Genomic DNA, 10,643 nt, shown 5'->3' on the forward strand with positions numbered 1-10,643 from the left:
TAATTTGTGACTCTGCCTACAAAACCACATCATCCATTCATAGATACTTTGACAGGATCTGTGAATGGAGAGTCCTATCAGTCACCGCAACACAGGGACATGTAGTTTAAATGGAGTACAAGTGTGGTGTTGCCACCACACTTGAAGTCTGTTCATTCTTTCTCCCATACCTTTTACTGAATGTTCATACCTCAGTACAAACAGGGACTGGGAGGAAGAGTCGGCAGGGGCCAGAGTATTGTACCAGTGATCCGCTTATTGAGCTTGCAATGCTTTACTGGCTCCAATGTAAAATATAATCAATGCACTTTTTTCTTTTATGAAGGAATGTGCATTTAATAATATTTTTTTTAAAGGTGGACTTTAGCTTTAAGTAGAATGCACTTTTTGGCGTTAGTACACTTTCATTACTTTCAAATATTGGCAAGTGACAACTGTGTATATGTTGAAAACTTTTTATCACTGGAAAAATGATTTATTCGTCAGCAAACTGTTTCAAAGTTAAAACAATTAAATGTAGGACTTGCTGAAGAGCAGTTTCTGTCATAGGAGTGCTGTGCCATGCCCCGTGCTGCCAGGCTCTGACCCTTGAAGGGTTTCCCTGGCCCCGCCCCCTTCCCCTCCTATGCCAGTGATGTCACTAGGAAGTGACAGGCTCCTTATACAGGCGCCGCTCGTTGCACACACACGCACTTCTCGCTATGGCTCCGGCTCTATCTTTCTTAGGAGGCTGCTGCCGGGTGACCCTAGCTGCGGGTAGGAGGCTGGCTGGGAGCCCCGGGCCGCCTCTCTGGATGCAGCGCATCACTGCTAGTTATTCCAGCGGCCCGGAGGACGGCGATATGCGAAAATACCTGAGCGCCCACTACAAGGAGGCGAAGAGAGGCATCAATGGTGAGAATTGAGAGCCCGGCGGTCATCCCCGGGAGAGTGCTGACCTTTCTCCTAGTGTAAGGTGTATGTATGTGTGTCGGTGTCATTGGACTGACAAAACAGGTGCCTCATGTATGGACAGCAGTGTGTGCGTCACCCATAGCAACTCTTTATGGGCAAAACTAGACATCTGCTTGGTTGCTATAGGCAACACACAACACTTTTCAATGTTACCCTATGGCACTTTCCATCCCTCCCTGTAGAAAGTCATCATGTAGCCTAGTCATGCTCCAGGGTATGTTTCCAGCCGATATCCCTGGCAGGATTCTCTGTGTTCCCAGTACAGCAGGGACTCCATTTACAATGAGCGCACTCAAGGTTTTAATTTGTGTTTAATTGGAGGACGTGCCTGTCATAGAAAATGCTGGGCACATTACAGGGTTGTTTCTGGAGAGACATTACTCTGCTTGCTTTACATACAAACGCAGGGCATAAATAAAACACTTGACATTATCCATCCACGCCTTCTGCTGTTTTTTTTAATATAGTTTCCATTCAGGCTTATGAATGGGGCCGATTTGCTTGAGACTAGTAGGAACAGCTGTGACTGGAAAGCGCTGTACAAGGCAATGACAGCTGACAGCACCGTGGCTGTAATACACGCAGGTAATCGTGGCACGTGCTGTTACATGCGAATGGCTGCGTACGTTGTCAACTGTTATTGCTTTACAGCTGTGCACACGAGTCTCGCCGAACAATTTGTGAGCCACATGGAATTGGCCCCATTGCTTTACAGCTGTGCACACGAGTCTCGCCGAACAATTTGTGAGCCACATGGAATTGGCCCTATTAATAAGTGTGAATGGAGCCATATAGACGGAGTACTTCCCAAATCCATGGTTCTGCAGTCTTCCTAACTCCTGATTTGCCATTGCAATGACCGGTCATGTCTCTGCCCTTCTTTTAGACTTCATTAGTGCTGGACCAACGGTAACCAGTGGTCCTGCCTTGTCCTGTATGAAAACAAGTATCTTCACCAGCACACCTTTTAGTATAGCGATCAATCTTGTCCTTTTAATTATCTAAAGCAACAAACATCACAAGCTGCCATTTTGTGACCTTGCAGGATTCCTCCCCCCCCAATACCAGTGTCACATAGATAAGGTAAACATGCAACCACATATTGATTCCTAACCTATCTGATATGTATACTGCCTTCATAAAGGAGGAAAAATAATAAAGGAATCTCCTCCCATACCAGTGTCCAATAGGTAAAGTAAACATGTAACCACATATTGATCTCAAGGCAACATAGATCAAAGAAAACCCTGGATCTCCCCTCATATGAGTTTCACATAGGTAAGGTAAACATGTAACCACATATGGATCTCAAGGCAACCAAGATCAAAGCAAACCCTGGATCTCCCCTCATACGAGTTTCACATAGGTAAGGTATGTGCCTATGTTTATACAACCACATATTGATTCCTAACCTATCTGATATATGAATACTGCCTTCATAAAGTAGGAAAAATAATAATCAAAGGAATAATAATAATAATCTTACATGTGAGGGAGAATGGAGAGATGATCTAATATAGATAGGGATACTCCTCAAATCCTTAGTCCTGCAGTGTTTCTAACTCTTGGCTGGACAAGTCCCAGGAGCCAGGTAGCCAATACTTCTTAAAAATTACAGCTGGTGCCTAACTTTTCAGCGTTTCTATTGTTATCAAAAGAGCATGTTCCAGAAAAACAAATCCTGCTGGTTCCATGAATTCCACATTAATTTGCCCACCCCTGTCCTAACTCCCGATTTTCGTTTGGATGACTCGTCTTGCCGCTGCCACTTTCCCAGACTTCCTCAGGGTCATTGCTGGGCCGTTTTACACCAAGAGATTTATTTGATGAAGTTTCATCTCGTCTTATCAACACTATTTACACTGGGACATTGGGACATTGCATAAGGCGTTTTTTTGATCACTGTTTTTTCACATCTTGCTACATTTGTGGTCAAGGTTATATGTAACATTATTTCTGTTACACTCATTGCTGGACCAGCAACGACCAGTGTTCATTGCATTAATTCATTCACCTTCATTGCCTCATGGCATCAGCTGGGAAATATTCTTTTCTTTTAGATCATCCCTCTAGCATTATATTCTACATCCGCTGGGGAGGACCAATGTGAAGTATTATATTTATGCTGGAAGAAATGATTAGTGAGTCCAATACTAACATGAGGTGCTCTGTACATAGCTAGCTGTAGTGGCCCCTTAGGGCTATTGTTCCTGGGTATCTGGGGGACAGCACTTGGGTTGGTAGGTGTCTATATTCCCCTTTGTGGCATAGTGTTGATCAGAACTTGATGCCTCTAGATCTGGTTTTGTGTAGTTTGCAACACGGTGATGTGAACTGAGCCCATCCATGATAAGGCAGGTTGCTTTGTCTGGCATTGGGGCTGAGCTGGAAAAAAACAGCTTGACTTCAGCCTTAAAGAGAAGCTGTCAGGATAGAAACATAGGAGCTGTCACTGATGGCTGTCTTTTTCTAGGATGCATGCTATGGAGCTGTCATACTATTACTTTGTTGTGACAGCAGATATGCATGTAGTTGTTTCAGGTCAATGATCCAACAAATGAAGGGTAAGGTTCCTTTTAAAAATCTAATCATGCCATTGATGCTAGTTTCATAGAGATGAAGCATTGCAGTATGTTCTAAAATGTTAGTGAAGCAGTATTTTCTAGGTACCTTAATCTGCAGTTTCCACTTTAAGCGATTTGAAAGACACATGGTAAAACAGGTTAAAGGGCAAGCTGTACTACAGGCATTTCAATGACGTCTGGTGTGAATGAGCCCTTTAGCTTAAGCACTCATGCTAGTTTCCCTTCTGGTTGTCTTTTTATCACTAGTACTTGGTGTGCACACTTCCCAGTCAATCCTCATAAATGTATATATGTTTCAAAGAAACCTTTTTAATTATAACATGTCCAATGGTAGTCAAAGGCAAATAGTTCAGCAGTGCATCCATATGCAGAGTGGCTGAATACACAGTTGAAGTACATACGTGATTTGTATTTTCTTCACAATGTATTTGTAATCGTATTCAGTCACTCCTCGCACAGCTTTGCCTTGCTGCCATAATACCTTTTTTTTTTTTTTTCTTTTTGTAGCTTCCAATTGTCACCTGCTTGATCATTTGACAATCAGTGAGCATAATGGCATTTCTGATAGCTCTCTCCCTCCTTTGCCTGGACCTCTGCTTTAAGTTAGTTGAGCAGCAAACCCCATGTTTTGTGCATTTAATTTCTCTTCATGTACTGTAATATAGGATTGACCTAGAGTTAGACATGCTTGTTTGATATGCGTTTGAAGTGAACTTTAATTCCAAGTCTGTATATTTTAATTTACTAAACTGTAAATGAAACTCTTCTGTTTTATTATATCAGTTCTGTATGTTGATAATAGTGTAGTGTAGAGGATCAATGATTTGGTTTACTTTGCTTTGTATTTATTTGGATACAGCAGATCCTATCTGCTGACACAGCAGGTCAAATACGACCCTATTGCATTTTGGGTTCAAACACAAAATTTTGTTTTGTTTTTTTTGCAGCACTTCCCAGACAGACTTGAACACTTTGTGAGTCACAGACCGAAGCAAATGTGCAGATCTGACTTAATTTTCTGCATGCTTGTTTTAAGTCTAACTGTGAATCTCTGTCTGCAGTTGCAGCTCCACCAGTATTTCTCTCTGTGAAAGATTTCTTGAAGATTGGAAAAAAATCTCCATTTTGTTCTGTGAGTTTTGTTGCTGTTAGCCTTCAGCATGCTAGAAGTGACAACTTTTCCTGGTGCAGCAAAGGTTATCAAAAAAGGTGGAAAATTCTTCCAGCCTACAGGTAGTGCAGTGTAATAGTGAACTTTGTTCCCCTGCTTACCTGTGGTGACTGAGAGCTGCCCAGGAACTTGAAGACTGGAACATTTGGCAATTGCCAGCTTTTTATTTTTAAAAGAGCATGGGGAAAACCAACATTCTATGCTCCTGCAAGTCATTGATATTCTGTCTAAGGATCACTGTTACTATTCTTTACATAAGTATGAAAGCCAGTGATTAATTTGTATTACATGAAACTTAAAGGAGAACTATGGGGCTAGGGCTTTTCCCCATAGTTCTCCTAAGGGTAACGGGAGGACACAAACTAGCGTCCTCCCGTCACCCACAGCTCAGTATACGCGAGCTACAGCTCGCGGTATACTGAGACACCGCAGCCGGAACGGATCCCGACAATTATGTCTGGATCCACCCAGCTGCGTGAGTGACCCGCCCCCTCCCCCATCCGTTCCGCCAGTCAGCGCTGGAGGATCGGACAGGTGAAGGGGGAATCCAGTGCCTCCCCTGTCATGGCTCTCTGCCGTCACAGGATCGAGAAGAGAGCGAGCGACGGTATGTGTTCGCTCACTTCCCGATCTACTGAGCCGACCTGTGACAGTCTCATTGTCACAGGTCAGCTCAGATTATGAGGCTGAGTGAAAATAACTCGCCTCATAATTCTCCTTTTTAATACATTGACTGCTTTTTATTCTATTGTGCACAGGAAATGGTATATAATAACGAATTCCCATTGCTTGATTCAGTGACCCTTTTATTTCCATTTCAATATTTTATTAAAGTTTTGCGAAGGCAAGGTACAAAGTAGAGAGCAAAAAAGAATAGTAAGACAACACAATGAATCATTTATTAAGGTCAAAGGACGATGCCCAGTGGGAGATGGCTTTGCCACATCAGCCATTCAGCCAAGTAGAACAGGTACATATCAAAAGGAAAAGGGGAATACACCAACATGACCGAACAGCCATGTGGTTGCCCATCCCCGATCATCGTCAGCATGGACCCCATTCAATACTGCTCAGAGTGACCAGTATCTAGTAAGATCATTCTTCTTGTTCTTATAGGTTTGAGACTATCTGAGGAGACATTGCTAATGCGGTTATCTATATACGGTACCAGTATACGGACAAGGCAGATTATCAATGTCTTCTTATAAAAGCAGATATGTATCCAAAAGGGATAGCGCAGTCCGCAATAGAGGTATAATACGCATCTTGTTATATGGACTTTGCTTCGCTAATGTGTACATACGTTTGAAGGCGAGAAGCCCAGCACTTCGCACATACTCACAAATCGGCAAACGCCTCCACACACCGTGAACATGTCTCCAAGCCCATGAGAAGGTTTTCATACTGACGGTTTTACGGCTGGTCCCGATTCAACCCAAGTACCCTCTGCTAGAGCGTTCCTCGGTTACATCCGACACGGGGAGACAGATGACAATACCTAAAACACACACACATCCTAGAATAAAATGTCCACATAATTCCATATAATAAAAATTCCACAACAATACAAAGCCGGCAATTATCAAGAAGTATGTGTTTGTAAAGCCATACCATACCAACATCTAGCCTTGACTTTCTTGCATAACATAATACTGTTAGAATTTTTAGTTTAGTAGCAGTGAAAACCTAATTTTTGTTTACAGCTAAAATTCAGCCAAAATGTTTTCTTTCGTTTTGATGGTTGGAGCCTCCATCGTATTTTTTGGCATCTGTTTTACTTATGACATTTACTCTTCTCTCATAGCAGGATAGAAGTGATGGGAGAATCCTTCAATGGAGACAGACAAAAATACATTTCAAGTAGAGTGGGGAAAGGCTAGTATCTTTTGGTGGTGTTTTTTTTTTTTTTTTTGCTGTTTGTGGCTTCCTGGTCCACTTTTTAAGCATTTTTTTTTTCCTTTTGGGATAAAGCTTTACATGAATGATGACCAATGTAAGCTCCCCTGTCTGCATTAAATAGTTTGTCTTAACCCTCCTATCTGGCACTTTTGCTGGACAGCTTGGTTTTGTTAAAGGAAGTTGAAAAATAACCCTTACCTAGTTGGTGCTACCCTGCACTGCAAAGGTTAAATGCTCGTTAATAATAACTATCTATACTATAACTAATAATAACTATGCTCAAAAATAATAACTATCTACTCACCTGAAGCTCTGAGCCGGCCAGCTTTCATGGCCCTCCAGCCTCTCTCCACAGCAGCATTGGATCTTCCTCAGTGTCCTCATGTCTATACACTGTGTAAAGAACGTGATGATTTACAGGACCTTAGACCACTGCAGAGGAGGGGGAGAGACATTGGAAGGACTTCTAAGAAGAAGCTGGCTCGGAGCTTTGGGTGAGTATATGTTTCATATAACCTAGACACAAACGCAGTAGTAAAAAAAAAAAAAAATTCCTGGAGTTCTTCTTTAAGAACTACTGAGCTGTAAGCTGCAATATATGAAATATTTGCTTTTGGGTTTAGCTACACGTTAAATACAGAGATTTCTCTGTCGTGCTTTCTTTTGACGCACAATGTCCTCAATCTATCCAGCATCATTTAAACCACTTCATCTGAACCCAGTTTATCTAGACCTGCCCCGCCCTGGACAGTGAAAGAGAAGCAGCACAGTGACAAGCTTATCTCTCTGTCATGTTCTCTTCCTATCAACATGCTTCTTCTTAGCACATGAACTCAACGGCTCCTTGTACTGCTGTTTCCTCTCGCACTCCAGCCCTGCTGTACAGGGATTGCAGGTGGCTGATACCAGATCAAATTTGGGTACTTGCATTCAAAACATGTTTAATGATGTATTAAAAGCTGCATAAGTTTGTGTCTTTTATATCTGCCTGCAGTTTTATCTTTAAGCTTTAAATAGGCTCCTTGGGGAAATCTTTTCTAAAATGCAGTTCTGCATTCTCTATACTAAGGCATTTGGCAAGCATGAATATATATATATAAAAAGGAAATAATTTCCTTTTGCGCATGTGCTGTGTATTTGCAGGGATTATTGACAAACAAATCCCTACTAATTCAACGACTTTGGTTTGGTCAGTCCAACAAAAATTGGTTGGTTAGTATGGCTAACGAACGATTTCCGAAATCGACATTTGACTGTGCTAGATGGGGTATTTGAGCTATAATTGAATGCGGGTGCGTGGCAGAAATGAAAATGTTTGACCGAAAATCTACTAGTGTATGGCCACCTTAAAGCGGACCTTTTACTCAACTCTTTAAAATAACCACAAATGCAGCTTTTAGAAATGTTTAGTAATGACAATCTACAAACACATACTTCTTGATAATTGCAGGCTTTGTATTCTTTGCATACCTTATGCCTCTTTTCCAGTCTTCTGACAGTGGCCATGTTTATTAAGGGCAGATTACTAGCTCTCCTTTTACTTCCTGGATTTCTGGCACATGTGACTAGACATGTGACCATGCACATCATCTCAGAGGAGGAAAATGCCTTTCCCTGAGGTCTCATGAGATTGCAGATGAGATTTCCCAGCAATGCTCTGCTGATATGACAATCCCAGTGTGGACTACTTTAGCAAACTAAGGTCATTTTGCTCTTTTCAAAGCAGGAAGTGAATGTCCTGCAAGTGTAAGTATTTCATAATCAGAGCATTTTACACCTGACATGTCTATGTTATTATTAATCATCATACATAGAGGGATGCATTGGTAGAATTTTTGAGTGTAAAGGTCCACTTTAAGTCTTTCTCATAGCTAATAATTTATTTGCATTTCTACAGTCTCTATATATGAATTGGAGAAAAAGGCTTTCGGTGTTAGGAAGATGTTTTTTCAGACTTTTTTGTCTTTGGAAGAAATGTTTTATCTAGTGTGTTTTTTGTGATTTTTTTATTTTTTTTATTTTTTTTCTTTCTTTATTCTTTTGCAGAGCTCATTCCCTCTATTTCAAGCAATCTATTCAATCCAAGTGCCATCTTTGCAAACAATGAGATGGGTCTTTCTGACATTGAAATTTATGGCTTTGATTATGACTACACATTAGCCTTTTACTCTAAAGATCTTCACACCTTGATTTTTAATACTGCTAGAGATCTTCTAATTAATGAACATCGGGTAAGATTTTGTTTTTTCACTCCTTCCCTTTTTTTTTTTTTTTTTTTTTTTTTTTTTTTTTTTTTCTTTTTCCCTTGAGTTAAATATTGAACGGAAATGTCTCGACTTATATTGTGCTCTGTATACTTCCTTCCATATAGTAATATATAACAGGATGTATGTGTATCTATAATAATGGGGAGTTCACTAGTAGCCATGTTTAGAGCAAGAAGTGTTCAGTTTAATGCAGATAATCGGGGGTTGAAAAGTTATTCGCGATTTTTTTTTTTTTCTTTTTTGTAGCATTGAGAAGATAAGTAAAGAGACCTGCTTGTAAAATGGCTGGCCTAAAATTAGGGATGTCCTGATGCCGATAGTAGTATCACTATTAGGGCCGATACAGGGCATTTTCATGAGTTCTTGCACTCGTGAAAATGCCCCAAAAATAAAGGCCAATACTGGACCTTTAAATTTTTAAACCAGTTCCGCTCCCTGAGGTCCCGCGCTTGCACATCCTCTTCTTCCCTTCTCATTCCCATCCGTTCAGCCTTGGAGTGCCCGGCACCTACACGCAGCCCTGGTGAGCCCTGGTGAGACTGCACACAGCCCTGTATAATTGCTTTATAATCATGGCTTGAGTCCTCTACTGCCGGTGGCCATTCTCCATTGCTGAATAATCATGGATTGCTGAGAATTGTAGTCCTCTATAGCCAGTTGCCATTCTCCTTTGCTATATAATTATGGATTGATAGGATCTGTGACCCTCCATTGCTGAATAATCATGGATTGAGTTACAGTTTTTCATAATTATAAAGAAACTGCCCTAAAATCATTACTCTGTATTGATTTAGATAGAATTTCACATGTCCCTTTAAGAAAAAGTATCGGCAAGTACCTGAGAGAAAGTACTTGGTCTTGAAAAAATTGTTTAGGGGCATCCCTACCTATAATCTGTATGTCTTATTTTGTGTTTTCTTTATCTTTTTTGGGTAGAGTAGGGAACCCCTGTCAGATTATTTTCTGCTGTCTGCATCACATTGTGTAGATGTCCTTTCCCTGTTGTGTAACCGGAAGGGAGAGTAAATTGGTAATAAGTGAGAACAATTCCTTTTTCAGATGGCTGTCATCAGAATGAGTGTCCTTGTTGCAAAATTTGTATCCTCACCTTTTTGTTTGTGACCCTTCTTTTACTCAATCCAAAACAAAAACAAAAATGTTTTGTTTTATACATACGCTTCAAGGTGTATCACATACATGTAATTCATTCTCTGCTTGTGGATCATCACCTCTTTAGAATTGCATGTCTTCTGGACTCTCAAATGTCCTAGAAGGTGATTTCTCATGGCCTGTTTAATGTCTAGAAGCAGTGCATTATGCAAGCATGTTGTTCAGGATAAAGTGTTTGCTTATATATCACATTGCTATATGATATAGGTTTTCTAAAACTTTTGTAGAAAAAAAAGTAGGGATGCACCAAAAAGGGTATCAAGTACCAAAATGTATCTTTCGGTACTCGCTAATAACAATACCAGTACTTCAGGGAGCATGGAGCCGGCTTCCCGGCCAATCAGAAAGCTTTGGCGGCAGGCCATTACCCCACCGTCCAACTTCCTGATTGGACAGGAAGTTGGCTCCATGCTCTTGGGCCGGTCAGCATTGAGCCAGCCAAACCGCATGAAGCTACCCAGCCAATCAGGAAGCCGCTGCCCGGCTCTATGTTCCTTTGCGGCACTGTCAGCCAGAGGGAATATCCCTCTGACTGGAAGTTCCGATATTGGAGCATTTGGGCGTGTACAAGTTGGGGGGGGGGGGGGTTTAAAAAGA

At 41.1% G+C, this 10,643-nt stretch overlaps 1 protein-coding gene across 2 annotated transcripts in view; it reads left to right on the plus strand.

Moving 5' to 3' along the window:
- The first annotated feature begins 642 nt into the window (after positions 1 to 642).
- Positions 643 to 10,643, plus strand: part of NT5DC3 (5'-nucleotidase domain containing 3) — a 41,401-nt gene continuing 31,400 nt past the window's right edge. Inside the window, exons 1-3 of one of the 2 annotated variants that reach the window (XM_018559674.1) lie at positions 643 to 894; positions 6,103 to 6,105; positions 8,656 to 8,840. In XM_018559674.1, coding sequence (XP_018415176.1) covers positions 702 to 894; positions 6,103 to 6,105; positions 8,656 to 8,840 — 381 coding nt within the window. In that variant the 5' untranslated portion in view covers positions 643 to 701. The remainder of the gene's footprint in view (positions 895 to 6,102; positions 6,106 to 8,655; positions 8,841 to 10,643) is intronic. The other variant, XM_018559673.1, reaches the window with a different exon arrangement.

Source organism: Nanorana parkeri, unplaced genomic scaffold (assembly GCF_000935625.1).
Source record: "Nanorana parkeri isolate BGI_ZX_2015 unplaced genomic scaffold, ASM93562v1 scaffold411, whole genome shotgun sequence".
Taxonomy (NCBI): domain Eukaryota; kingdom Metazoa; phylum Chordata; class Amphibia; order Anura; family Dicroglossidae; genus Nanorana; species Nanorana parkeri.